Source organism: Salvelinus sp. IW2-2015, linkage group LG18, assembly GCF_002910315.2.
Source record: "Salvelinus sp. IW2-2015 linkage group LG18, ASM291031v2, whole genome shotgun sequence".
In the NCBI taxonomy this organism is placed as follows: Eukaryota; Metazoa; Chordata; class Actinopteri; order Salmoniformes; family Salmonidae; genus Salvelinus; species Salvelinus sp. IW2-2015.
In genome coordinates this window covers 32,782,501-32,810,289 of record NC_036858.1, presented here as the reverse complement: position 1 = coordinate 32,810,289, position 27,789 = coordinate 32,782,501, and the positions used below count along the sequence as shown (strand labels likewise).

The 27,789-nt window shown below is 44.2% G+C and overlaps 2 protein-coding genes across 8 annotated transcripts in view; one reads left to right on the top strand and one right to left on the bottom strand.

The window, feature by feature from the left end:
* The window catches only part of LOC111977815 (nuclear factor NF-kappa-B p100 subunit), a 27,989-nt gene extending 3,957 nt beyond the window's left edge, over positions 1 to 24,032 (top strand). Inside the window, exons 1-24 of one of the 5 annotated variants that reach the window (XM_024007512.3) lie at positions 13,123 to 14,019; positions 14,886 to 14,955; positions 16,713 to 16,755; positions 16,875 to 16,980; positions 17,310 to 17,350; positions 17,695 to 17,793; positions 18,094 to 18,248; positions 18,454 to 18,566; positions 18,755 to 18,913; positions 19,100 to 19,204; positions 19,316 to 19,401; positions 19,536 to 19,674; positions 19,835 to 19,951; positions 20,096 to 20,302; positions 20,414 to 20,555; positions 20,670 to 20,784; positions 20,914 to 21,121; positions 21,534 to 21,703; positions 21,817 to 21,919; positions 22,120 to 22,331; positions 22,462 to 22,543; positions 22,633 to 22,796; positions 23,158 to 23,269; positions 23,453 to 24,032. In XM_024007512.3, coding sequence (XP_023863280.1) covers positions 14,930 to 14,955; positions 16,713 to 16,755; positions 16,875 to 16,980; positions 17,310 to 17,350; positions 17,695 to 17,793; positions 18,094 to 18,248; positions 18,454 to 18,566; positions 18,755 to 18,913; positions 19,100 to 19,204; positions 19,316 to 19,401; positions 19,536 to 19,674; positions 19,835 to 19,951; positions 20,096 to 20,302; positions 20,414 to 20,555; positions 20,670 to 20,784; positions 20,914 to 21,121; positions 21,534 to 21,703; positions 21,817 to 21,919; positions 22,120 to 22,331; positions 22,462 to 22,543; positions 22,633 to 22,796; positions 23,158 to 23,269; positions 23,453 to 23,529 — 2,781 coding nt within the window. In that variant the 5' untranslated portion in view covers positions 13,123 to 14,019; positions 14,886 to 14,929 and the 3' untranslated portion in view covers positions 23,530 to 24,032. Of the gene's footprint in view, positions 1 to 13,122; positions 14,020 to 14,885; positions 14,956 to 16,712; positions 16,756 to 16,874; positions 16,981 to 17,309; positions 17,351 to 17,694; positions 17,794 to 18,093; positions 18,249 to 18,453; positions 18,567 to 18,754; positions 18,914 to 19,099; positions 19,205 to 19,315; positions 19,402 to 19,535; positions 19,675 to 19,834; positions 19,952 to 20,095; positions 20,303 to 20,413; positions 20,556 to 20,669; positions 20,785 to 20,913; positions 21,122 to 21,533; positions 21,704 to 21,816; positions 21,920 to 22,119; positions 22,332 to 22,461; positions 22,544 to 22,629; positions 22,797 to 23,157; positions 23,270 to 23,452 lie in introns of those variants that run through there. The other 4 variants (XM_024007514.3, XM_024007509.3, XM_024007513.3 and 1 more) reach the window with 4 other exon arrangements.
* Positions 24,033 to 27,789, bottom strand: part of LOC111978582 (PH and SEC7 domain-containing protein 1-like) — a 44,458-nt gene continuing 40,701 nt past the window's right edge. For all 3 annotated transcript variants that reach the window (XM_070448431.1, XM_024008703.3, XM_070448432.1), the window contains one exon: positions 24,033 to 27,789. In XM_070448431.1, the coding sequence (XP_070304532.1) occupies positions 27,595 to 27,789 (195 nt within the window). In that variant the 3' untranslated portion in view covers positions 24,033 to 27,594.

Genomic DNA, 27,789 nt, shown 5'->3' with positions numbered 1-27,789 from the left:
RYCACACACAAGCCTAAGATCACCATGTGGAATGCCAAGCGTCGGCTGGAGTGGTGTAAAGCTCACCCCCATTGGACTCTGGAGAAGTGGAAACGCGTTCTCTGGAGTGATGAATCACGCTTCACCATCTGGGTTTGGCAGATGCCAGGAGAATGCTACCTGCCCCAATGCATAGTGCCAAATGTAAAGTTTGGTGGAGGAGGAATAATGGTCTGGGGCTGTTTTTCATGTTTCAGGCTAGGTCCCATTGTACGCTACAGCATACAATGACATTCTAGACGATTCTGCCCTGTGCACGAAGCATGTTCCATACAGAAATGGTTTTTCAAGATCGGTGTGGAAGAACTTGACTGGCCTGCACAGAGCCCTGACCTCAACTCCATAGAATACCTTTGGGATGAATTGGAACGCAGACTGCGAGCCAGGCCTAATCTCCCAACATCTGTGTTTGACCTCACTAATGCACTTGTGGCTGAATGGAAGTAAGTCCCCACAGCAATGTTCCGATATCTAGTGGAAAGCCTTCCCAAAAGAGTGGAGGCTGTTAGAGCAGCAAAGTCGGGATCAACTCCAAATTAATGCCCATGATTTTGGAAGGAGATATTCGACGAGCATATGTCCACATACTTTTGGTCATTTTAATATATGTAGCCTTAGAAATAAGGTTCATGAAATCATTAACTTGCTCACATCAGATAACATTCATATATTAGCCATTTCTGAGACTCACCTAGATAATTAACTTGATGAAACAGCAATAGCAATACAAGGATACAACATCGATAGAAGAGACCGAAATGCTTATGGGGGAGGTGTTGCTGTATACATTCAGAGCCATATCCCTGTAATGCTTCGAGAAGATCTTATGTCAAGTGTTGTTGAAGTGTTGTGGTTGCAGGTTCACCTGGCACTTTTCTTTTGGGATGTTGCTGTAGGCCACCAAGTGCTAACAGTCAGTATTTAAATAATATGTGGGAATGCTTGATAGTGTGATGTAAACAGAGGTCTACGTTCTTTGGGACCTGAATATTGACTGGTTTTCATCAAGCTGTCCGCTCAAGAGGAAGCTTCTCACTGCAACCAGTGCCTGTAATCTGGTTCAGGTTATTAATCATCCTACCAGGGTGTTTACAAACACTTCAGGAACAAGATCATCCACATGTATTGATCACATTTTTACTAATACTGCAGAACTTTGTTCTAAAGCTGTATCCGTGCCCATTGAATGCAGTGATCATAATATATTGGCTAATATCCAGGAAAGCCAAACATGTAAAAGCTGGGCCTAAAATAGTGCATAAGCGATCATACTAAAGATTTTGCTGTGACTCTTATGTGGATGATGTTAAAAATGTTTGTTGGTCTGATGTGATTAATGAGGAGCATCCAGACGCTGCACTTGATACATTTTATTAAATTGCTTCTTCCAATTATTGATAAACATACACCTGTTAAGAAACTGACTGTTAAGGCTTCATGGATTAATGAGGAATTGAAAATCTGTATGGTTGAAAGAGATGGTGCAAAAGGCTAATAAATCTGGCTGCACATCTGACTTACTGCAAATTGAGAAATTATGTGACTAATCTCAACAAAAAGAAGAAGAAACTGTTTTATGAAGCCAAGATCAATGATATAAATAAAAAATATATACTTTAAATGAAATTATGAGCAGAAAGACATTCAACTCCATCTTTCATCGCATCTGATGGCYTATTTATCACAACCATTTGATGTTGCCAATTATTTTAATGATTACTTAATTGGCAAAGTGAGCAAACCTAGACAGGAAATGGCAACAACGAACAGTGAGCCATCGTACTTATACACMAAAAAAAATKATGAAAGAAAAGCATTGTAAGTTTCAATTTTCTAAGGGTGGGAGAGGTGAAAAAATTGCTATCGATCATTTTTTTTTAATGACAAACCTTCTGCCATTGACAACTTAGATGGAAAGCTACTGAGGATGGTAGCTGACTCTATAGCCACTCCTATCTGAGCCTAGAGGAAAGTCTTTGTCCTCAGGCTTGGAGGGAAGCCAAAGTCATTCCGCTACCCAAGAGTGGTAAARCAGCCTTTACTGGTTCTAACAGCAGTCCTATCAGCTTGCTTCMAGCTCTTAGSAAACTGTTGAAARAARTGGTGTTTGACCAAATACAATGCGATTTCTCTAAACAAATTAACAACAGACTTTCAGCATGCTTATAGAGAAGGGCACTCAACATGTACTGCGCTGACTCAAATGACTGATGAAATTTGATAATAAGAAGATTGTGGGAGCTGTACTGTTAGATGGCAGTGCAGCCTTAGATATTATTGACCATAACCTGTTGTTGAGGAAACTTGTCTTTGGATTCAGAGCTGTCTATCTAATATAACTCAGAGGGTTTTCTTTAATGGAAGCTTCTCTAATGTCAAACATGTAAAGTGTGGTGTACCAAAGGGCAGCTCACTAGACCCTCTACTCTTTCAAAGCTTTTATTTTTATTTTTTACCAATGACCTTCCACTGGCGTTAAACAAAGCATATGTGTCCATGTATGCTGATGATTCAACCATATAATTTTGGACCATTCATCTTTACAAACTGTTTCAGTTCAGCAATATTCTTAGGATGTCTGGTGTGAACTGCTCTCTTGAGGTCATGCCACAGCATCTCAATYKGGTTGAGGTCAGGACTCTGACTGGGCCACACCAGAAGGCGTATTTTCTTCTGATGCCATTCTGTTGTTGATTTACTTCTGTTTTGGGTCGTTGTCCTGTTGCATCACCCAACTTCTGTTGAGCTTCAATTGGCGGACAGATAGCCTTACATTCTCCTGCAAAATATCTTGATAAACTTAGGAATTCATTTTTCCGTCTGATAGGAAGATGTCCAGGCCCTGAGGCAGCAAAGCAGCCCAAAACCATGATGCTCCCTTCACCATACTTTACAGTTGGGATGAGGTTTTGATGTTGGTGTGCTGTGCCTTTTTTTTCTCCACACCTAGTGTTGTGTGTTCCTTCCAAACATTTACATTTTACATTTAAGTCATTTAGCAGACGCTCTTATCCAGAGCGACTTACAAATTGGTGCATTCACCTTATGATATCCAGTGGAACAACCACTTTACAATAGTGCATCTAACTCTTTTAAGGGGGGGGGGTTAGAAGGATTACTTTATCCTATCCTAGGTATTCCTTAAAGAGGTGGGGTTTCAGGTGTCTCCCGGAAGGTGGTGATTGACTCCGCTGACCTGGCGTCGTGAGGGAGTTTGTTTCCACCATTGGGGTGCCAGAGCAGCGAACAGTTTTGACTGGGCTGAGCGGGAACTGTACTTCCTCAGAGGTAGGGAGGCGAGCAGGCCAGAGGTGGATGAACGCAGTCCCTTGTTTGGGTGTAGGGCCTGATCAGAGCCTGAAGGTACGGAGGTGCCGTTCCCCTCACAGCTCCGTAGGCAAGCACCATGGTCTTGTAGCGGATGCGAGCTTCAACTGGAAGCCAGTGGAGAGAGCGGAGGAGCGGGTGACGTGAGAGAACTTGGGAAAGTTGAACACCAGACGGGCTGCGGCGTTCTGGATGAGTTGTAGGGGTTTAATGGCACAGGCAGGGAGCCCAGCCAACAGCGAGTTGCAGTAATCCAGACGGGAGATGACAAGTGCCTGGATTAGGACCTGCGCCGCTTCCTGCGTGAGGCAGGGTCGTACTCTGCGAATGTTGTAGAGCATGAACCTACAGGAACGGGTCACCGCCTTGATGTGAGTTGAGAACGACAGGGTGTTGTCCAGGATCACGCCAAGTTCTTAGCACTCTGGGAGGAGGAACAATGGAGTTGTCAACCGTGATGGCGAGATCATGGAACGGGCAGTCCTTCCCCGGGAGGAAGAGCAGCTCCGTCTTGCCGAGGTTCAGCTTGAGGTGGTGATCCGTCATCCACACTGATATGTCTGCCAGACATGCAGAGATGCGATTCACCACCTGGTTATCAGAGGGGGGAAAGGAGAAGATTAATTGTGTGTCGTCTGCATAGCAATGATAGGAGAGACCATGTGAGGATATGACAGAGCCAAGTGACTTGGTGTATAGCGAGAATAGGAGAGGCCTAGAACAGAGCCCTGGGGGACACCAGTGGTGAGAGCACGTGGTGCGGAGACAGATTCTCGCCACGCACCTGGTAGGAGCGACTGTCAGGTAGGACGCAATCCAAGCGTGGGCCGCGCCGGAGATGCCCAGCTCGGAGAGGTGGAGAGGAGGATCTGATGGTTCACAGTATCAAAGGCAGCCGATAGGTCTAGAAGGATGAGAGCAGAGGAGAGAGAGTTAGCTTTAGCAGTGCGGAGCGCCTCCGTGACACAGAGAAGAGCATTCTCAGTTGAATGACTAGTCTTGAAACCTGACTGATTTGGATCAAGAAGGTCATTCTGAGAGAGATAGCAGGAGAGCTGGCCAAGGACGGCACGTTCAAGAGTTTTGGAGAGAAAAGAAAGAAGGGATACTGGTCTGTAGTTGTTGACATCGGAGGGATCGAGTGTAGGTTTTAAACGACTCAACTTTAGTTTAATCTGTCCACAGAATATTTTGCCAGATGCGCTTTTGCTAACTTTAGACGTGCTGCAATGTTCTTTTTTAACAGCAGTGGCTTATTCCGTGTGCCTTTCCTTTCCTTCGCTTTGCAGGCTGTATCTAGTGACCTAAAGTTTAAATGCAACAATGTTTCAAACACAAGTTATTTTCAAAGAGATTGCTTATTTTTTATTTTACCATCAAAGAGATGGCTAACAAAAGCAAGTGAGCTCCAATAAAAAAACAGATGATCATTTAAACTTAACTTCTTGTTAAAAGTTATTCTTGAAAAGGGAGAAGCTGACGAATAGCAACATATTTTTCGATAAGACCTGTTGCAGCCACTGCAAACTAGCCTTCAACAATATATAGCTAGCTAGACTGTGGGAAAACGACTGCTTGCTCTTGCTCAGTGACCTGTTGTTCTTTGAGAAGGCAGAAGTTTTCATAAATGTTTTGTAAAAAGGGTCCCACCCATTCCAAGTAAAAATGTGATTGGTTGATTCCACTGCCACTCCAAAATGTTGCCTTAATACAGTTGAATGGCAGATGCCTTCTATCTAGCTTCTGATGGCCTAACCAATGGCTGACTTAGCTAGCTAGATTTATCTCCCCAGAGACCACCAAAGAAAAATCCTGATTGGATCTTTTTTTTCTCATCAGCGTTAACCCTTTCCAACAAAAATTGAATAGATTAAATCAGAACGCCATTGAAAAAAATAATGTAATTAGAATTATTATTAGAATAATTTTAAAAAATCATTAGCCTTTCTCTGAAGGTGTAGAAGGCCTTCATTGTTCCCCACTGTGTTTTGGATTAGTAATAATTAGTATAGTGTATCTATTTTCCCTAAATACAGGTGAATATATTGATAAAAGTCACCTTGTCCTAAAGAGATTTATACGGTTAACAAAATGTCATGCCAGGGAAAGCCTACACGAAACACAGTCCGTATTAAGTGTTTCTAAACTCCCCTATGGGAAAAATAAAAGGTGGGAAAACGATTGGAACCATTTCCCTGTTTGACTGCTAGTTTTAGTTATTTTGCAGTTATTTTGCAGTTATTTTGCAGACTGTAGCGGTTGTAGAAACTGTAAAAGTCATATACCACTACAGCCCAATTTTTATGAATGAACACCAAGGCAGACCGTGTCCCTTGTAGTTAGACATTGCACGTTGGTGTGTTTTATGGGTGTCCTCCTGAAGTCATAGGATGGCAGGGAAGAAGGATGTCGTGTCACATCTGTACCATTGACGCCCAATCTGACGTCTGGATGTAGATCTATCACTAGTAATTTGAGTTTGAGTGTGTCCGACTGCAAACCTCAGTGGGCTCCAAAGACCCAGCACTGGCTGATGCAACCTGATATCAAACAGTAGGTAGCATGTTGCATCCTTGCTATACAAAGCTGTTTCACTTTGTAAATCCTTACTACCGCTAAACTGGTGTTAGTTGTGCAGGGAATACCGACCCCTTGCTGTAGACTCTACCCTGAGTAAATAGATAAGATCACCCTTAGGGTCGGACACACACACACACACACACACACACACACACACACACACACACACACACAGTCAAGTCCACCACGCTTGCTTAAATTAGAAATCTAGCAATGATCAACCACAGCTCTTTTCCAGGGGCTTCTGGAAGAGAAGTGTGTCAACCAGTAAGACGAGTAAAGGACTGGCCTTGGTCAAATTACTGTATGAGACATTATGGGCCAGTTTGTGTGTGCATATTATATTAACTGGATCGTGATGGTTTGGAGTATTGTCATGAGGTCAGGGAGAGGTGCTTGTCTTTTCACACTGCTATAGGAAGTGGTGACGGCAATGAAATAAGACCAGTACACCTCAGGACACGACTCCAGGAGATATTGAACCTGTTTTAACCTGCAGCAAATGGATTCGAATGGTTTTAAGGGATCAGCCTAGGCCACTCCCCAGTACAAAATGTCATTGTTTTTGCTCTAGCTAGATACAATTTGTCATTTCCATGTATTTGTGACCTAAGTGCTCTATTCTTATTTTCATGAGTTCGCTGTAGGAACACATTGCACACAAACTTTGGCAGTTTTTCCGTGGTATAAGCACACTCGCGACATTGCTAATCAGAAGAAGGCACACTTCAGTCATTTCAAAACTTTCGCTTCCTTCTCTCTAGTCTCACCATACTTTTTAATTGACCACACTTGTATATCCTTTCGTTTCCCCCTCTCTGTCTCTTTTTTCTTCTCTCTCGCTCTCATATTTTCCTGTCTCTCACCCCGCCATTCTGTAGTTTGAGGGCTTCAATGAATCTCGGTGTGGTTTCAAAGAGCACGGTTCTGGTGTGTCATTGGCTCGTGTGCTCACAACACCCATCTTCTGGTTGGTGAGCTCTGTGGAGTTTCCCAATTACACTGTCTTTTTTTGTATTTTTTTTCCCCCCATGGAAAAAAAACCCTCACATGCCAGGAATGTGTACATTTGTCTCTGACAATTGACCTCTGTTATCGTTGCCAGCTGTGGGGCCGTATACCTCTGCTGCACTAAAGTCCCTGTGAAGCTGGGTTTTCAGAACAGGGGGGGGCTCTACCGTGTGTTTTTCAAATCACCACTTCTGCTGAGTCGTGTGTTATACATTTTTAAAAAATCCTCATGTTGACTTGATGAAAAAGTTAAATGTGTTGTGCTTTTATCATATATCCTTGGAATATCAATTCACACATCTTCTAATCCTCCCCTCCATATTAAGAACCATGTTAACATTAGAAATGTATCAAAGGGACGAAGTAATTAATCATTATCAACATGCATTATATCATAGACCGTTTTCTTCGCATGTGAATTTTCTGTTGTTGAAAAAGGAAAGGATCACATCACAGTTTCTTTGGAACACAAGAGATACTGAAAAGGGAAAGGATCACATCACAGTTTCTTTGGAACACAAGAGATACTGACATGGCATTAAGTGAAAGCAGTTGCATGACTGACTAGCCAAAGATTCATGTGTTCATAGACACACCTCCACTCACACCTGTGTCTGATGCTGCTGAGGGAGAGCCTGGACAGTCTGGTCAGTGGAGGACCATGGAGCTCTGCTGGCAGGGGCGCCCAGGGAGGATGAGGGTAGGATCCATGGAATTGACGATCGGGATGGGGTTGACGTCTCATCGGAGCCCGGCGAGGTGCCCAGTACCAGCAAGCACGGTACCAGACTCCAAGGTCCTGAGACCCAAACCGGATATCCCTTAGAGAGAGAACCGGGCTGCAAAGAGACAGCCCAGGCTCACCTGCCCAGAATGAGCAAGCAGTTGGTAATGATGAGGACCTGTGTTCTGAGTCACTGAGGGAATATCTGGACAGCAGGGCTTGAGTCTGCCCCTGAGGGGTCTACCCAGAGCTTGAGTCTGCCCCTAGGTCTGACCTGCAGTCATACCAAGCCCCTGCTCCATCTGTGTTTGTGGAGACTGAGTACCTCAGTGCATGGACAGTCAGCCAGGCCCTGCTCCTGAGAGTAAGGCTGTGGACACAGCCAGAGAACAGCCCTGTGAAAGCCGGACTTCCACAAACACCACCTAAACCCACACCATCCACTTCCACCACCACCAGCTCTCCAGAGCTGTACAGCCCAGCAAACCCCACTCAGTCCCCTGTAAAGACCTCACCTGGAGATGTGCTACTCATCACTGTGGAATGTTGTCCCATTCCCCTTCAATGGCTGTGTGAAGTTGGTGGAAACTGGAACGCGCTGTCGTACACGTCGATCCAGAGGATCCCAAACATGCTTAATGGGTGACATGTTTGGTGAGTATGCAGGCCATGGAAGAACTGTGACATTTTCAGCTTCCAGGAATTGTATACAGATCAGTGGAGGCTGCTGATCATAATAATGGCCGAAACGGAGCAAACGGAATGGCATCAAACACCTGACTTATTTGATACCATTCCACTGATTCAACCCCAGTCATTACCACGAGCCCGTTCTCCCCAATTTAGGTGCCATCAACCTCCTGTGATACAAATCCTTGCAACATGGGGCTGTGCATTATCATGCTGAAATATGAGGTGATGGCTGCAGATGAATGGCACGACAATAGGCCTCAGGATCTCGCAGATGAGCTTTCCTGAGAAGGTTTCTGACAGTTTTTTTTTTCCAGACATTTTTTGGGTGTGCAAACCCACAGTTTCATCAGTTGTCCGGGTGGCTGGTCTCAGACGATCCCGCAGCTGAAGAAGCTGGATGTGAAGTTCCTGGGCTGGTGTGGTTTCACGTGGTCTGCAGTTGTGAGGCCGGTTGGACGTACTGCCAGATTCTGTAAAACGACATTGCAGGTGGCTTATGATAAAGAAATGAACATTCAATTCTCTGGCAACAGCTCTGGTGAACATTCCTGCAGTCAGCATGCCAATTGCAAGCTCCCTTAACTTGAGACATCTATGGCATTGGGTTGTGTGACAAAACTGCACATTTTTTAGTGGTCTTTTGTCCCGCAGCACAAGGTGCACCTGTGTAATGCTCATGCTGTTTAATCAGCTTATTTATATACCACACCTGTCAGGTGGATGAATTATCTTGGCAAAGGAGAAATGTTCACTAACAGGGATCTAAACAAAATTGGAGAGAAATAAGCTTTTTGTGCGTGTTAAACATTTTCGGGATCTTTTATTTCAACTCATGAAACATGGGACTAACAGTTTACATTTAGCGTATTTATATACACTGCTCAAAAAAATAAAGGGAACACTTAAACAACACAATGTAACTCCAAGTCAATCACACTTCTGTGAAATCAAACTGCCCACTTAGGAAGCAACACTGATTGACAATACATTTCACATGCTGTTGTGCAAATGGAATAGACAAAAGGTGGAAATTATAGGCAATTAGCAAGACACCCCCAATAAAGGAGTGATTCTGCAGGTGGTGACCACAGACCACTTCTCAGTTCCTATGCTTCCTGGCTGATGTTTTGGTCACTTTTGAATGCACATCAATGCGAGCTGTTTCTGACCGTTTGAGCAGACACATGCACATGTCTCCTGGTAGCGCCTCCATGCTCTGGACACTACGCTGACAGACACAGCAAACCTTCTTGCCACAGCTCGCATTGATGTGCCATCCTGGATGAGCTGCACTACCTGAGCCACTTGTGTGGGTTGTAGACTCCGTCTCATGCTACCACTAGAGTGAGAGCACCGCCAGCATTCAAAAGTGAGCAAAACATCAGCCAGGAAGCATAGGAACTGAGAAGTGGTCTGTGGTCACCACCTGCAGAACCAGTCCTTTATTGGGGGGTGTCTTGCTAATTGCCTATAATTTCCACCTTTTGTCTATTCCATTTGCACAACAGCATGTGAAATTTATTKTCAATCAGTGTTGCTTCCTAAGTGGGCAGTTTGATTTCACAGAAGTGTGATTGACTTGGAGTTACATTGTGTTGTTTAAGTGTTCCCTTTATTTTTTTGAGCAGTGTATATAAATACGCTAAATGTAAACTGTTAGTCCCATGTTTCATGAGTTGAAATAAAAGATCCCGAAAATGTTTAATGTTTAAGTGTTCCCTTTATTTTTTTGAGCAGTGTATGTTTTTGTACAGTATTTATTCTAACCTGGGCATCTTTTAGGCCTTAGCCCAATCTGGTGACTAGATGGGGAATTGCAGCATGATTTTTCAAGTGCCTTTAATTTAGCTTGTGGCATATATATCACCCCTTCTTAGAAGTTCTAGAATTTCTAATATCACAGTTCTTTTTATTGATGGTGTAGATTCACTCACTCCCTATTGCCTTCTGCACTTGGCATAGTGTGATCATTCGAATAGCTTTCTGATAAGTGATGAATGAAACAATTAATGCGTTTCAGAGGGTGTGTCTTTACGTGACAGTATTTGTGAAAGCCCCTTGCACATGTTTGACCGTTGAGTCACAAAAATCCCACATTACATCTAGAGTTGAATTAATGTTTCTGTGTTCTGCAGTCTCAGCGTGTGAATGGCCGGTCGCTGTGGTTACCTGCGCAAGAAGCATTCCCTGCTGGTGTCCGTCCCTCCTCACGTCCCTCAGAATCCTAATGCCATCCCCCCACGCCCGTCTCAGGACTCTGAGTCACACACACTGAGTTGGTCATAGGTCACAGGTCACGCCTCAGACTAGGAGATCGCATAATGTAGATGCACACCACATAGCATGGTCACATGGACAGAGATTACCACAGCTGTCACTCAAACCGGTATATACACACACACGTCTGAATCTATCCCTTTTGTCTGATATGCATTTTGTTTGACTTTGATATGGAAGGTGGTTGTATGGACATCATTACATGAGACATCATTACAGCCATCACTACATGAGTGTGACAACAGCAGCCTGTGTGTCTGGCTCTGTTTGTGTCTCCCAGTGTTGCAAGCCTTGGCAGAGGGCATGTCCAGGACAGGAGGAGTACTGAAGGCTGTGCTGACTGTAGAGCAGGGCGGATAGACAGCAGGGGGCAGTGGTGCTCTGGGGAGCTGCATTGACCTGGCTGCAATGCATCCGCATCAACAGGAACAAAAGCAAAGTCAGGACAAGTAAGAATGAGTAACAGGGATTTTTACGGTAACATTGTTAAACATTTAGCAAAGTGCTAGCAATCGTTCTACTTGTATGCATTACATAATCCAACTAGCTATTTAACTATTTAGATAGCTGCCTCCCCCTGCTCCTGTGCAGATGCTGTGTGGGAGTTCAGGGTCCTGCTGGTGAGGGAGAGTATGAGGTCTGCTGGAGCTGTACTCCACCCCCCTGGGGCTCCTGTGCCAAACATAGCAGCACCAGCCTGGAGATAGACCTTAACACTCTTGTCCCAGAAGTACACGGGTGAGCAGCTACAACAGGTTTTGTTTGCCAAACGGTGGGTTGGGGCCTACTCGTGTGACTCATGGCCGTTGCAATTCCTACATGAGTGGGCTGTGGCCAGAAACATTACTTTATTTGGAGGGTCACAGGAAAATACAATGGGATCAAAATCAAATGTTACTTAGCAGATGCGAAATGCTTGTATGTTTTTGGTTGGGCAAGGCACAAAAATGTTTGCCTGACGACTCATCCTGAATTTAATTCTGCTGCTCTATCAGTCGCTGCATACAGTGTATTTGAAAAATATTCAGACCCCTTTACTTTTTCCACATTTTATGTTGCAGTCTTATTCTAAAATGGATAAAATAAAATAAAAATCCTCATCAATTTACAGACAATACCCCATAATGACAAAACATAATAATTTTCTAGGGGGATGAAGATATTAAAAATAAAAAATAAATGTTTCTCAGGTGCATCCTGCTTCTATGAATCAACCTTGAGATGTTTCTACAACTTGATTGGAATCCACCTGTGGTAAATTGAATTGATTGGACATGATTTGGAAAGGTACACACCTGTCTATATAAGGTCCCACAGTGCATGTCAGAACAAAAACCAAGCCATGAGGTCGACGGAATTGTCCGTAGAGCTCCGAGACAGGAATGTGTCAAGGCACAGATCTGGGTAAGGGTACCAAAACATTTCTGCAGCATTGAAGGTCCCCAAGAACACAGTGGCCTCCATCATTCTTAATGGGAGACGTTTGGAACCACCAAGACTCTTCCTAGAGCTGGCCGCCCGGCCAAACTGTGCAATCGGTGGTCACTCTGACAGAGCTCTAGAGTTCCTCTGTGGAGATGGGAGAACCTTCCAGAAGGACAACCATCTCTGCAGCACTCCACCAATTAGGCTTTTATGGTAGAGTGGCCAGACGGAGGCCACTTCTCAGTAAAAGGCACATGACAGCCCGCTTGGAGTTAACTCTCAGACCATGAGAAACAAGATTCTCTGGTCTGATGAAACCAAGATGGAACTCTTTGGCCTGAATGCCAAGCGTCACGTCTGGAGGAAACCTGGCACCATCCCTACAGTGAGGCATGGTGGTGGCAGCATCATGCTATGGGGATGTTTTTCAGTGACAAGGACTGGGAGAGCAGTCAGGATCGAGGGGAAAGCTTAATGGAGCAAAGTACAGAGAGATCCTTGATGAAAACCTGCTCCAGTGCACTCCGCCCTAGTCTGAGGTCCTAAGGACCCTTAAGCACGCAGCCAAGAAAACGCAGGAGTGGCTTTGGGACAAGAACCCGGCCTTGAACCCGATCGAACATCTCTGGAGAGACCTGAAAATAGCCTGACAGGTGTGACAAGCTTGTAGCGTCATACCCAAGAAGACACAAGGCTGTAATCGCTGCCAAAGGTTGCGTCAACAAAGTACAGAGTAAAGGGTCTGAATAAATGTGATATTTCAGTTTTTTTAGCAAACATTTTTWWWWAAACWAAAAAAAAACAGGGGGTAAAATAAAAAATAAATAAATAAAAAGATCTGTGACTGTGATGAATGTTCAGGCACAATCCCAGAAAGTACTAGTCTGATATGTACAATTTACTTTATTTTTGTATGAATTGGTTGAAATATTAATAACTCATGTGAAATACAAAGTTATTTTCAGTGGACAAATTTTGCAGTATAGTGCCGTAGCATTATTTATTTTTTTGTCATATCAACATTTATTACAGAAACATACAAGCATCAATACGTTCTTCCTTGCACCTCTTGATTGCAAGCCACGTCATTTTATAGCTTTTTAAATGAAGGCGGGAATTTGTAGGCAAGTCACTTCCCTTCATGTATWTAACCACTTAGTTGCTAATGCTATGTATTGGTTATTGAGAGGCTTTGACACCACCGTTCGGCCATATTGGCACTACCCAGTAGGAGCAGTCCTCTATAGGAATGAATGGAATTCTACAGTATTTAAATTAAATGTTTCAAAGACAAAATTACATGGATTTAAGTGTTTTGTTGTAATGGGGAAAGTAACCTTTTAGTAATCTAAAAAATTATACTTTAAGGATAAAAAAAAAAAAATGTTTAGCTCACATAATGTAATTTAAAAGTATGCATTAAGGTGTTTGTAATGTAATAAATGTGGCAAAAACGAATGTAGACATCAATAATAGCGTTTCTATAGCTTCCAAAATATGTTTTAAAATGGTGGGGCTGCCAAGATGTAGTCACAGTGGGCTCAACACAGTGCCCCCTATTAGTCATCCAGTGTATATATAAATGATTTGGTCACTTCCCACAACCAATCGGTAGCTCGAGTTTGACACGTGTCTGCGGAATTCCCCCAACACTCCGGGGCTTTCCAGCTGACTGATAGACGGTATGCGATCAGGCGATCATAACAGTCTAACTAACCAGATAGATTGGATACAATCAACGGTTGACTCGATGGAGAAATACATGGAACAGAAATGCATGGAGCAAATCCCGGATTTCAGCTGACACTGAAGTGAACACTGTGTGCAGTGTGCTTTTGAGGTACGCGGTGACATTTCACAATCGGTTTGATCGACTACTACTACAGCAGTTGTGCTGTATTGTTCATTGCGTAGAGGTGGAATCAAGTTCAAGGAGTTCAAAGGTACGGAATTGCATAAACAGTTATTGTCTGTTTCAAAATGCAGTTTGATGTGTGTTGTGGTGTATGTAGCCTATTGTAGTCCGTTCCCTGCTACAGGTTTATAATTATATAACGTTACATTAAAACCAGTAGATAGTGATAGCTTATAACATGCAAGGGTAATGGGGCAATTCCATGGTAACAGTGATGCGGAGACACTTTTTTTCACTTAAATGTATGTCAAATTAAAAACCAATGATTGCAAAGTTAAACAAACAATACAACTTTATGCACAAGGACTACTTCTAACAATGTCCACTGAACATTTTACAAAAACACGTACACGAATAACAGTGCAGGGCAGATGCGAAGTTACGTAATAGAATGACGGCACAAACCGTAATTCTGTTACCCAACTTTGCATCTGCACTGTTATTCAAGTAAATATATTTTAAAGTGAAAAATCAGGGAGCCCCAGTAACACTCTATTGTGGAATTTCCCAAATCCATGACAGTTGTCACTCTCTTAAACTCATTTGACAAGAAGCCTATCTTGCTGGAAAGTTGTGGCTATTGTATAAATTATGGTTAATGATACAACTTTAATGGCCTAATATAGACTTTGCTTCCAACTGCTTGTCTGTGATTTGCATTCTAATTTGTTCAGGATTGTTTCATGGGGAAAAGTGGGTTGTGGGTTTGTCCCCATCTCAGCAAGCAGCAGCCTGGAAATTCTGCTATTAGTCTGTACCATTTGGATATGAGCACACACACACTTGCTGTGCAGTTAGCTACTAGTGGAGGTTGTAGTGGCAGACAGTGGGATGATGTTAAACCCACAGGAAATACCCAAATGCACTAATAACAGCAGGTTCATTTTATTGCAGGGAGGTGACAGTGAGCCTGAAATATCATCATCTATGATCCACTGATGGGCATCATGTCTGGAGCACTGAGGTATGTACAGCTGCTGTGATTGTTGTGCTGCTTTTGTTGGTCTCTACAGTCTTTGACAGCTGATTGTTCTCTCCAGTTGATTGGGGTCATTTTTGAACAGACTGGGACTATGGGTCCAGTTCAAGGACCTGAGGTCTGTTTTTAAAGGAATCGACCGTAAATGGTCGTACATGTTTTGGTGTAAAATTTAAGTCACACACAAATACAATTGACTGTTTGGCTAATTCTGCTGTTCTCTGGCTTTGATAGCTGAGGTGGAGTAGTTCTAGCCCTATCCAACGTATTTAGAGTTAAATGGTGGCGATATTCAGCTTTCTGCTGCTGCGGTGGTGTTTGCCAACTTTTATCTAGTTGTCTTTGCCGTATTAATCTGGTCATGCATAATTGCACATTCTTGAGTCTTCTGATATACCCGCACGTCGTTCTCTTATGCCACTCGGAATGTAAGGGCTCGGTTCTGTTTAGTGTCGTCACGATACCTCTATTGCGATACTACAATAGCAGATTTTCCTTGACGAAAACACAAAGCAGATTTCACTCTATGGTCCTTTTTTAAAACCTACTTTTGCTAAATAAACAATTGACTCTGGGTGACAACCATAAGGCAGTTTTTAGGACTGTTTTAGGACAAAATTAGAACCGTTAGCCTCAAGAAATTAAGTCTGCTTCATGTTTTTGTTTCCTTTCCTTCCTTTCTTATCGCAATACTGGTATTGTGACAACCACAGTTTCTGTTACAGATGACAGATGTCACTGCTGGCATTGATCAAACCTCCGATTTACTGTCAATTCATCATCATGACACTCTGACAGTTTGGGTGACAATGTTACACATTTCATATATACCTACAACATGAACATGGCCCAGTCAGTGGAAGCAACTGACAAAAAATGTAGAACCTGACGAGCACAGGAGATGCAGGTACATTATTCTAGAATAGGGCCCTTTGTTGGCAGGGATTTTCCCTATTGTTCAGAGTCGGAAGACTGTTTCAGGCAGTCATTTAGCAGATGCTCTTATCCAGAGCGACCCTCAGTTAACATCAGTTTAAGTCAGGACTTTTATCCAAGTAGCCTTATTCTACAGTACTTAAGTTCAGTAAGAATGTTTTGAAAACTTTTCTCTGTGCTTGCGAGTCAATTTAGAATGGTAGCTGCTGAAGGAAAAACCTTAAGAAAAGGGGTAAAGGCTGAAGGTTGGATGTTATCCGAAAGAAAGAGGGAAAGAGACAAATATAGAGGCTGAGGACTTTTTATTTTAAAAAAACATCAAGCTTTTGTATCTGGTGTAGTGCATTAATCTGACATCCGTGGCAGCACTGAGCTGGTATTCTGGGGGCTTTCCTCTGTTTTTTTTCCCTGCTCAACTTCCTTGAAGTGATGGTAGAGGGGAGGGGAAAGAAAAGAATAGAACACTACAACACCCTTCCTTGTTCACTTACTGTAGAGTATGAGAAAGTGAAACCACAATGTTCGAGTCCAGTGTATGGGATTGAACGTTTATCTTTGTTTGGTTGTTGGTTCTTTTTTTTTCAATTTTTTTTTGGTTTTGAGTCGTTGAGTGGGGGGGGGGAAGAGGGAAATTACACTGAGTCAAGTGAGCATTGAGTAGTACTGAAGTAAACAGCTTCCTGTCTATGTGTTACGTCTCTACAGTACATAACTGACAGGTCGGGAGACTAGTTGTTCATGAACAGAAAGGAGGAAACTTTTGGCAAGCCAGTACGTTTGGTCATTTTGTATTCCTCGCTTTTCAGAATGGATGAAGCTCAGTACGGCATGAAAATGATTGAAAACGAGGTAAGACCTACAGTATATTGACATGTTTTTGCTGCGTTAGTGTCTCATTTTTTTCTTCTATTATGTTAGCGTTAAAGAAAGTAATGAAGCGGTAATAACAACACGTGTGATCTCCCCAGCTGATGATGAATTTGTCCTATGAGTTCATGCCCCCTGTGGATGTCAAGATCGAGCCCTATGTACCGGAGACCGGTGGGTTTCAACTTTCTACCCTACGTACACATGGTAATACACATGGTAATACACATGGTAATACACATACTCGAGTTGTAGTGATGTCATTTGATGTGGCTATGGTACTGTGCACTCAAGTGGAAGTGATCTCACCACACATTTTTGATATGGCTTTCAGAACTGTGCACACATGTTGTGCATGGTTGTGATGTCGTACACATTTTAAACTTTTTATTTTTTACACTATGTAATGCATGTGTTGTCTGTGTATTTTTGTTCTGTGGGTTCTCTGCCCTGGTTTATTTGAAGGGCTTGGATGTGAACCTCTATGTAGCCATCCCCTTCCAGTGACAGTGACCCTGTGTGTTTCTTTGTCACAGCTCATGGACCCTACATTCAGATCATCGAGGAGCCCAAACAGGTGAGCTCAGAGTTGCTCTAAACAGTGGAATGATGTCGTCGTTTCTGTTCACATAGGTGCATAAGACTGAACAGAAGTCTTATGCACTTACATTTACATAATCAGGTTGATTCACATCCAACAATTTTTCTATCGGTACGTTAGATCTAAATCAACTCTCCCAGAGAAGATTACCCTTTGAACTAGACTGGAATGTACAAATATAAATAACCCCTACTCCGGTCTTTAATGGCGTTAGAATATGACGGTGTGTTGGAAAGTCCAGGATTTATAAAGTTACAGTAAGTTGCTGTCACTGCTGCTGGGGATTATCCCTTGACTTCCTTGTCCCCCTGTGTCTGCAGAGAGGCTTCAGATTCCGCTATGAGTGTGAGGGTCCGTCCCACGGTGGGCTCCCAGGGGCCTCAAGCGAGAGGAACAGGAGGACCTATCCAACTGTCAAGGTCAGTTACTGCACTGTAGTACACACGGTTGGGTACTTGGCTGTCTTTTTTAGCTTCACTGGCTCAGGCCTGCTTTGGTTCAAGGGAGTTGAGATGCCTTGCTTTCAGCCCAATAAGCTTTCGAAAGTGTATATGTGATATGTCGACATGCTAGGATTATTTGAGACGCGTGTTATGAATTAAAAACAATTGTTTTCGTGTCATAGAGTATTGAGAGAAAGTCTGTCATTACAGAGCATGGACATGCTTCTCTTTAAATATAGTCTAACTCCCCCTTTCTCTCTCTTCTCCCCCCCCCAGGTGTCTAACTATGTGGGGATTGCCAGGGTGGAGGTGCAGCTGGTGACCCACTCAGACCCCCCCCAGGTCCACGCTCACAGTCTGGTGGGGAGGCAGTGCTGCACGGAGAGTGGCATATGCAGTATGGATGTGGGCCCAAACGACCTCACAGCGCAGTGAGTACTGATGGGTTGTCTAGCATTGTCATATCTTATTGTGTTGAGACCGTAGTAGCAGTGGTAATAATAACAAGCTAGATGTGTACCACTTGGATTCATTTAACATAGTCTGTGAATGGACTATGTGTACAATAGCTGCAACATGACTGGGGAATGTCAACATCTCTCTTAACTTCCCGTTTCTATCTCTCTCTCTCTGTAGGTTCAGTAACCTGGGCATCCTTCATGTCACTAAGAGAGGGGTGGGGGAAGTGTTGTGCAAGAGACTGAGAGATGAGAAGAGGAGGCAAGGGGGGCAGCACTATCATTTTACTGGTAAGAGCCTGAAACCCTATGTAACTGGGTTTTTTTTTTAAATGAGGAAATCTAAGGAATCCGAACTTGAGATATACAATGTGCAACCAACATATTTGTGCAAATCTTAATGCATGACTTACACACACAAATACATTTCTTTGTGAAAACTGCGACAAACACGCCCTCTCTCTGTCTACCTCACACAGATGCAGAGGAACAAGCCATAGGGAGAGTTGCCAAGGAGCTTGGGAAGGTCATGGACCTGAACATAGTGAGGTTAAAGTTCACGGCCTACCTCCAGGACAGTAACGGCGGGTTCTCTAGGGCCCTGAAGCCGGTGGTCTCCAACCCCATCTATGACAGCAGTGAGTACAGCCCCCTTCACCTCAGTGTCCTTCAATCTTGGTCCTGGGTGTGTGCAGGCTTTTGTCCCAGTCCAGCACTAATCCATATTATTCAACTAAGAACGTTCTATGTGAATACCCAATACCCACCCGSGGGTATTTTTATTTCAAGTTATCAGTAATTAACTTGATGTTTTCTCTGCTCAGAGTCACCCAATGCSTCGAACCTGAAGATCTCCCGTATGGATAAGACCAGTGGGTCTGTGCTGGGAGGAGATGAGATCTTCCTACTGTGTGACAAAGTACAGAAAGGTGAAGGACCAACTCCTAGCTACATGGGGGCCGATTCACCCCGCACTGGTTTTCACAATAGTTTGTGTGGGAAACAATTTCCCTCTTATCATATTTTGGTGTACTTTCCAGATGACATTGAGATCCGCTTTTATGAAGAGGATGATGGAAGCTGGGAGGCCTTTGGTGATTTCTCTCCAACGGATGTTCACAAGCAGGTACGGAGTCTTTACTCAGACGTGTGTGTGTCGGGGACGATTTAAGTATTTGGAAACAGTTGACGTCGCAGCATGTGTCACCCTACTCATACCTCTCTCGTTGATGTCACTGCGCGTGCTCCCCGCCTGTGCAGTACGCCATCGTGTTTAAGACGCCGCCGTACCACAGCACCGAGATCGAGCGTCAAGTCACTGTGTTCCTCCAGTTGAAAAGGAAGAAAGGTGGAGACTGCAGCGACCCCAAGCAGTTTACCTACGTTCCCCGAGTTCAAGGTGAGTTAGTCYGCTACTCACAATCCCTTCTGGAAGGGAGAAGGATGACGAAATGCAGAGCCAGAGACCCCGTTGGATTGAATCAAACCCTTTAAACTCTTTCTCTTCCCCTCTCCCTCTTCTCCCTCTCCTTTCTCTCCTCTGTGTGTGTGTAACCTAGATAAAGAGGAGGTGCAGCGTAAAAAGCAGAAGCCCTTCTCCTATAATGACCAATGGAGAGGGGCTGGGGGTGCAGGGAGAGGGGCCGGAGGATTCGGAGGAGGAGGAGGTGGTGGCGGTGAGGAACCTGGATGTACATACTTGAACTCCTGTTTCTGTCGGCCCCTTCGTCTCATTGCTATTAGATGAAACGCTGGCCCCATCCGTTAAACCTTGTGATGACTATGTCATCAGCACTCAATCGTTTCTTTCTCATCCACAGGCTTCCAGTTTAACCAGCAGATGAATGGATCGGGGTGGATGGAGGGTGGATTCTCTGGTTTTGGGGGCGGTGGAGCCCAGATGTCAGGCGCCACTGCCCAGGCTGAGGGGACCCAGCAGCAGCAGGCAGGAGGGACGGCCGGACAGACGCCAGGACAGACGCCAGGACAGACRGCCTCACCACTACAACAGCAGCTCTTCCAGATTGGTAAGCCACATTTAGAGCAGTGCTGGGGCAGGGGGAAACTACAGCTAGCTAGCTGTTGGCGAAATAGTCATTTAGAGTTGTGTTGTGCTAATGAGACGATCCTGTTTTCAGCTGCCACTCTCCAGAGCAGGGCCACTCGGATGAGCAAGCAGACAGCTGGGGCTCTACTACAGTACTGCACCACTGGGGACGTCCGTGTCCTTCTGGCAATGCAGAGACACCTATGTGGGGTCCAGGATAAAAACGGAGACACGTGAGTCTAACTCTGCCTTCACAGTAAACCTTTTGTTTTTAAAGATTTGAGTTGAATGTCTGCCTCCATTACAGAGTTTGCTGTGCCTCACTCGTGTGTTTGGTCTCCCCACAGTCCTTTGCACCTGGCCATCATTCACCAGCAGTCAGCTGTGACCCAGCAGCTGGTTCAGACACTCCTCACCATCCAGCAACACAATGTCCTCAACAAGCTCAACCACCTCGGCCAGGTACTCATCCTTCTTCCACTCACACCTGGACAAGACCGCTAGCTGTTCAGTGTCGACCTGATAATTCCCAACGTGCCCTTGTCTTCCCTCCTGACTGTGTCCGCCATATATCTCTCTCTCTCTCTGAAGACTCCTCTCCATCTAGCGGTGATCACCAGGCAGGTTAAGGTGGTGGATGTTCTCCTCCGGGCCGGCGCAGACCCCACCCTGCTGGACCGGGACGGCCGGACCGCCCTGCACCTGGCAGCGCTGGCCGGGGACGACGTCACCCTCCGGATCCTGCTGGGGCACCTAGGAGAACGCTACCTCCACCTGGTCAACATGGCCGACTATCATGGTGATTTGGGATGGTGGAAAGAAGGGCTTTATTCCGCTTATGAGACTTTCACATGATAACTGGCCAGTCTGATTTTTAACCCTATGTGAATTACCAATCAASCAATGGTGTGTAAGGCAATTTATGGTTGCTGCTTAGTCTCAGTAGTAATAAACTCAGCTGTCGTATTTCTGTTCATTTAAGGCCGGGATTCAATCCAATCCGCATTAGATCTCCGTTATAACGCACTTAGCATTTTAAAGGTAATTTCCGATTGAGCCGACGTGTGCAGGAACAATGCCTTTTTAAAAGACGCATAGTCTACAAGCGAGGTTGGATTGAATCCCGGCCTTAAGTTAGTGCTCAGCTGTAGTTTTTCTATGTGTTTATTGCTGTAGTACATTGTCTTAATCTCTCTCATTCCCTCTCTCAGGTCTCCATCCTCTCCACCTGGCTGTTCGTAAGGGAGGAGAGCGCTGTCTGCGTCTGCTGGTGGAAGGCGGGGCTAAGATCAACGCCCCGGAGCAGAAGAGTGGATGCTCCGCCCTCCACCTGGCTGTTAGAGAGAACTTCTTCAAAGTGGCCTGCACTCTCATCACAGAGGTACCCGTCTTGACACACACCTTATATATATATATATATATAAACTGTGCTACTCATACTATTCTTACTCCGACTCTGTTATCTAACCTGGCACGTCCCCTCCTGTCCTACAGCTGAAAGCAGATGTAAACATGTGTACGTTTGGAGGGAACACTCCTCTCCATCTGGCCGCCAGTCGCAGCTCCCCCCCCCTCTGCTCCATGCTCATTGCTGCAGGTGAGATGCATGCATACCCGCTGCTAACCATCCAATGCGTGTCATGTTTTTATCTCAGTCCGTTAGAAAAGGGGCTACAGTGAAGTCAAGATTCAAGTGCGTGAGCAGTAATTTGTGGATCGGCGGGGTATTTAATTTTTTTTGTTTTGGAAAAGCGTCTAAGTGAACAGAACGCTGACGACTTTCCGCTCTCTCCTCAGGAGCCGACAAGAATCTGGAGAACGACGAGCCGCTCTTCTTCAGCTCCTCCTCGTCAGATGAGGAGCAGGAGGATGGACCAGTAAGAGATTTCAGAGAGTCGGCGATCCAACAGCTACCGAACACACCACCACTTTCAGAGGGAGAACAAGTCAACCCTCGTAAGAGATCAGCAACAGGACATACGCCCTTTGACCTGGCTAAATGTCATAAGGTGAGATTTGATTTAGTCTTATCAACCCTACGTTTGTCGGAAAARGTGATTTCAAAACAGTACTTGTGGTGTGGATAGAGAGGCTGAGTACTTTTGCCATTGCGCTTACATAAAGCTTCCCTTGCTACAGGTGAGAAATCTTCTAGACACCAGACAGAGTCCCAAGCCCAGTCAACAATCAAGTAAAAAGCCTAAACCGAGCAGCACGGAAGGTAAGAACTTTCATGTCACCATTTTGACTCTGAACATTTACCTGTGGTCTGTCTAGTAATCTAACTGCTGTTCCCATTCTCCTCAGCAGAAAGAGGGCAGCTAGACAGTGAGACGCTAAGTAAGCTGTGTGAGCTCCTCAGTCTGAACAATGTGCCCTGGAGACAGCTGGCAGAGAAACTCAACATGCTCTCACTGGCACACCTATATCAGGAGAGTCCCTTGCCCTGTCACAACTTGCTGGAGAATTACCAGGTGAGCAAAGGGGGCTTTTTAGGCACGTGTGTCTGCGTGCATGCACGTGTCAGTCTAGTTAGGGGTAAGTATGCATTAATTAAGGGCTTAATTCAGTCCATATCGCCGAAGTTCAGCACTGTAGCGCACTTGAAAGGTCATTTCTGATTGAGCCGACATGCACGGCGTTTACCGCGAATGCAGTTTCCGAACGTTGGAACACTGCATTTACGTTTAAATCTCGCTGTAGCGCTGAACTTCAGTGATATGGATTGAATCGAGCCCCGAGTATGCTGTTTTAGAATGGCAAGACTGTGTTTGATGAGTATTTGACTAATAGTGCCCAAGTGGGCGAGCTGACAGTATCTCTCTGTGTGTGTAGTTGGGTGGCGGTCCAGTGGAAGGGCTGGTGGAAGCTCTACAGTCTCTGGGTCTGACTGAAGGAGTGAGACTACTGAGACAGGCTGAGCTGAGAGAGGACAAACAAAACACAGGTACTGAACTCATCCTACATTGCTGAACCACTAATATAGTCATAAACATTATCTCTCTACCATACACTTGACATTGCAAATACATACTGTATGTAGTTCCTTTCCAAAAACAWAATTGTATTCTAATTGACTGTTTATGCCTTATAAAAATAAGACCAAATAACCATTATCTCTGCTAATCAGATCAGACGGTGGACAGTGGCTTTGCTAGTCAGCCAATGGAGGAGGAGATGGAGGAGCCAGCCTTGGCCAACCAGTGAGCAGCAGGAAGGGTGAGGGGTAAGACCCTTGTGTGAGGGAGGTTTCACCCCAACGTTTCATCATGGAGATATGACTAACTCTGTTCAGCACGCACATTGTGAATCTGATGTCATACCCAAGCCTCTACTGATGAATGCAGAATTCTCTCTGCCATGACTGACAGTCAACCAGTTTGAATTTTCCTGAAGAGCTGAAGGGAAGAAAATCTCAATGTACAATTTTATGTGGCGTCATATCTTGTTCCGTTATTTCTGATGGTAAGTGACTGAAAGGCAATTTTTTTTTTATGGTCCATTTGTGCCTTCCAAAAAGTCCCAGTATGAATTATCAATTTAAACACATATTTATTGGCTGACAATATCTTACTAATACTGTGTATTCATTTGGTTTAACATTCAACCACATATAATTATACAGCCTTATTTCAAATGTGGAAGGTTTGCTATGTAACGTTTTGAAAACTTGTCTGTTGAATTAAATTAAATTTTTTCTGACAAACGGATCTTTTCAAAATGTTTATTTTTGTCCTCTGCCCCAAACATACAAACCATTTAGTATATTTCACAGAGAGCAAAATCTTAATGTGTTATTGACAATATGTACAGCTAATGGGAAATTAAATAAGTTGCATTCAGATGCAGCGTCTATGGGGTCCAGTAAAAACCTCTACATGAAGCAGTATACTATATATCTTTTGTTGACAATGACAAATACTCAAGACCAAGTTGACTGATAAGCAGAAAAGAAATAGGGACTACTGTTGAAGTAGAATATCTAAGCCAAAGTGTAAAAAGATGTGACACACAACCCCTGTTTTTATATCACAGAAGCCCCACTCTGGCTTGTAATTCTGTCTATCCATGGTCTCTCACCATACCACCTCACATATTTACACTGGGGGAAAGAGACACACCCAAAAGTGATTGTGATATTCTGCACATATCATGCCTTACCCTGTCATGGTCCCTGTAGAATTACACAGACAGCCAACTGAGCTTGAACCGTGTCCTCTGAGCAACAAGACTGTTAGCCCGCTGAGCTAAAGCCTAGATAATAGTTTGAGGCAAACGTATGTTCTTCAGGTTTGAAGCAAGGGCACTCATCAGTTACACTAACACATTTCTGCCATTTTGTGGTTTTATTCAAACAGCCGTATGTGCGGATGCCTAACTCAACAACATAATCATCTCATTCTGATTGCAGTGGGGGTCCTCACGCACGGAATCATGTTTCACATCACCGTGGTCAAATTTTAACATTGGGGGGAAGCGGTGATCACTGTGGGTCTATGATGACACCCAGATAACTATCACGCACTCCTGTTACTCATACAGTACAACCTGCGGCCATTGTTTCCCATTGGAACAGAAAGCTCTGGTGACATCACTGCCCTGGTTCACAGACCACACTGCCAGCCTGAGAAGAAAATGGCTATGCCTCGGCATGACATTCTATATACACAGTGAGCTCAAAGTATCGGGACAGTGAGAATTTGTTGTTTCGGTTCTCGACTCAAGCACTTTGGATTTGAAATGATACAATGACTGAGGTTAAAGTGCAGTCAGTCCGCTTTAATTTGAGGGTATTTTCATCCATATCGGGTGAACCATTTAGAAATTACAGCACTTTTTGTACATAGTCCAAAAGTATTGGGACAAATTCACTTGTGTATTAAAGATTGTGCCCAAAAGAAATGAATGGTAAATGAGGTGTAATTTGAGTCACTTATTGTAAATAAGAATATAATCTTTCTAAACACTTACGTGGATGCTACCATAATTACGGAAAGTCCTGAATGAATCGTGAATAATGAGTGAGAAAGTTTGACACACATATATCACCAAGACATGCTAACCTCCCCTGTTATTGTAATGGTTTGAKGTTAGCATGTCTTGGGGGTATGATACTGTATTTGTGTTTGATGCCGTCATTGTGTGCTATGAATATGGGACCAAATACTTAACTTTGACACCCAGATAACTACTACTTTGAAAGACTAGAACGTCCCTAAACTTTTGGTCCCCTACAATGGGGAGGACTATGTAAAAAAATGTTTTTTAAAGTGCTGTAATTTCTAAACGGTTCACCCGAAATGGTTGAAATTACCCTCAAATTAAAGCTGACAGTCAGCACTTTAACCTCATAGTCATTGTATCATGTCAAATCCATAGTGCTTGAGTACAGAGCCAAGAAATTCACTGTCCCAATACTTTGAGCTCACTGTATTTACACATGTTACATTATTTTATGCGTATACACCGAGTGTACAAAACATTAGGAACACCTCTTTCCATGACAGACTGACCAGGTGAAAGCTATGATCCCTTATTGATGTCACTTGTTAAATACACTTCAATCAGTGTAGATGAAGGGGTGGAGACAGGTTAAAAGATTTTTAAGCCTGGGGACAATTGAGACATGGATTGTGTATGTGTGCTATTCAGAGGGTGAATGGGCAAGAGAAAATATTGAAATTCCTTTGAACGGGGTATGGTAGTATGTGACAGGTGCACCGGTTTGTGTCAAGAACTGCAAAGCTGCTGGGTTTTTAACACTCAACCGTGAACATCAAGCCAACTTGACAACTGTGGGAAGCATTGGGGTCATCATGGGCCAGCATCCCTGTGGAATGCTTTCGACACCTTGCTTGTGGAGTCCATGCCCCGACGAATTGAGGCTGTTCTGAGGGCAAAAGCCGGTGCAACTCAATATTAGGAAGGTGTTCCTAATGTTTTGTCCACTCAGTGTATACTAGATTGGGTGTGGCAGGCAGTGCCTTATTTTCTTTCCCATTACAATTCACGATACTGAATTTAAATCAATTCATCATCAATTATCTGATGAGTTGTTCCTGTGGAGACATTTAACCTACAGCTGAGATGTACTGTAAACTAAGCCTTCTGTCACGTTTCCTTTTTTTTAACAGTTATACAAATGAAAAACACCATGTGAATCACGTAAGAAAAAAAAGGGGKGGGAATCGTCTTTTGATACCATAGCGAAGCATGTCCTCTTGAGTGAGTCTTCCATCTCCTCGTATGCATGCAGTCCTCCTACTCTTTAAGTTCATGAAACTGATAGACAGCCAGCCTTATGTGATCAACCTACTTCATCAACCCATTAGTATGACAAAACACTCAAGGATTAGTGGCGGTGCCATAGCTGATGTGTGTAAATGTCCTTAGAAATAATAATGAGATCCAGCAGATYTTCACAGTAGAAGGGCCTGGCTCTGGGCCAGTTCAGTTTGCCACAATAAAAGTCCTTAGAGTAACAAAATCATAGCAAAGACTTTAGATTTTTTTGTTGTTGTATGTGCATGCAGCATCATAAATTATGTCCAGTAACCTGCTGTATTCTTTCCAATTGATCATGTCTCTCGTGAARAGCCCAGCGTTCGTCCAGTTTCCTCCAAATGCATTGTGGTTGGGTTGAGTTTCTGGCACTCTGGTCGGACGGAATGATCCCGGGCTCCGTTTCGTCTCCATGGTAACAGTCAGATGAGCCGATGCAGCCACGTCTCTGTCCATCCTAGCTGGTCGGCACGGCAACTCACTTTACACGTGGAGGAGGTGGGCTGTGTGCAGTAATCACATAGATGTAATTTATGGAGATAGTGAACTCTCGTGGGAGGAAAATAACCTACGACTCTCAACATAAATCAGATCTAATGTCATCTTTAGATCTCTGTCAACAACAATTGGTTCAAAAAGCACGTTCAAATAAAATAAATGTGGATATGACCCAGAATTTAGGACCACACAGAAGTTAGTCATGTGTATAGTAAAATGAAGGACTGAGTGCTCTGGAGCATCCAGTGCCTGTGGTTTCTCGGGATAGAAGCATGCAACAGGTCTATCCCCCATCATCTTCCTCCTCCATCTCATTTTCCAGTCACACCAGTGGTCCCTGTCTATCGATCCAACACAGATAATCCAATTGTTTAAACCATCGTGTCCACCGCAACACCCTCCAGGGTCCATCTCACTGTTTGACAGCCTTTCCTGTAGCTGTTTCTCTGGGGCTTAGAGCGCTTCGTCTTGCTGCTCCCCCTGGTGCTGGAACTACTGCTGCTGCCCCCCCCTCTTGGCACTGCTGGCCTGGCTGCTGCTGCTGTGTTCCTCCCGCAGAGTGGGGCTGGAGTGGGCCCTCTGGAGACCCCCGTCGTCAAAGAGACGCGACTCGAACAGAGACAGGTCCTCTTCCCCACTCCGGATCTTAGCCCTCAGTAGCATGGCGTACGTACCGTAGCGAGTTTT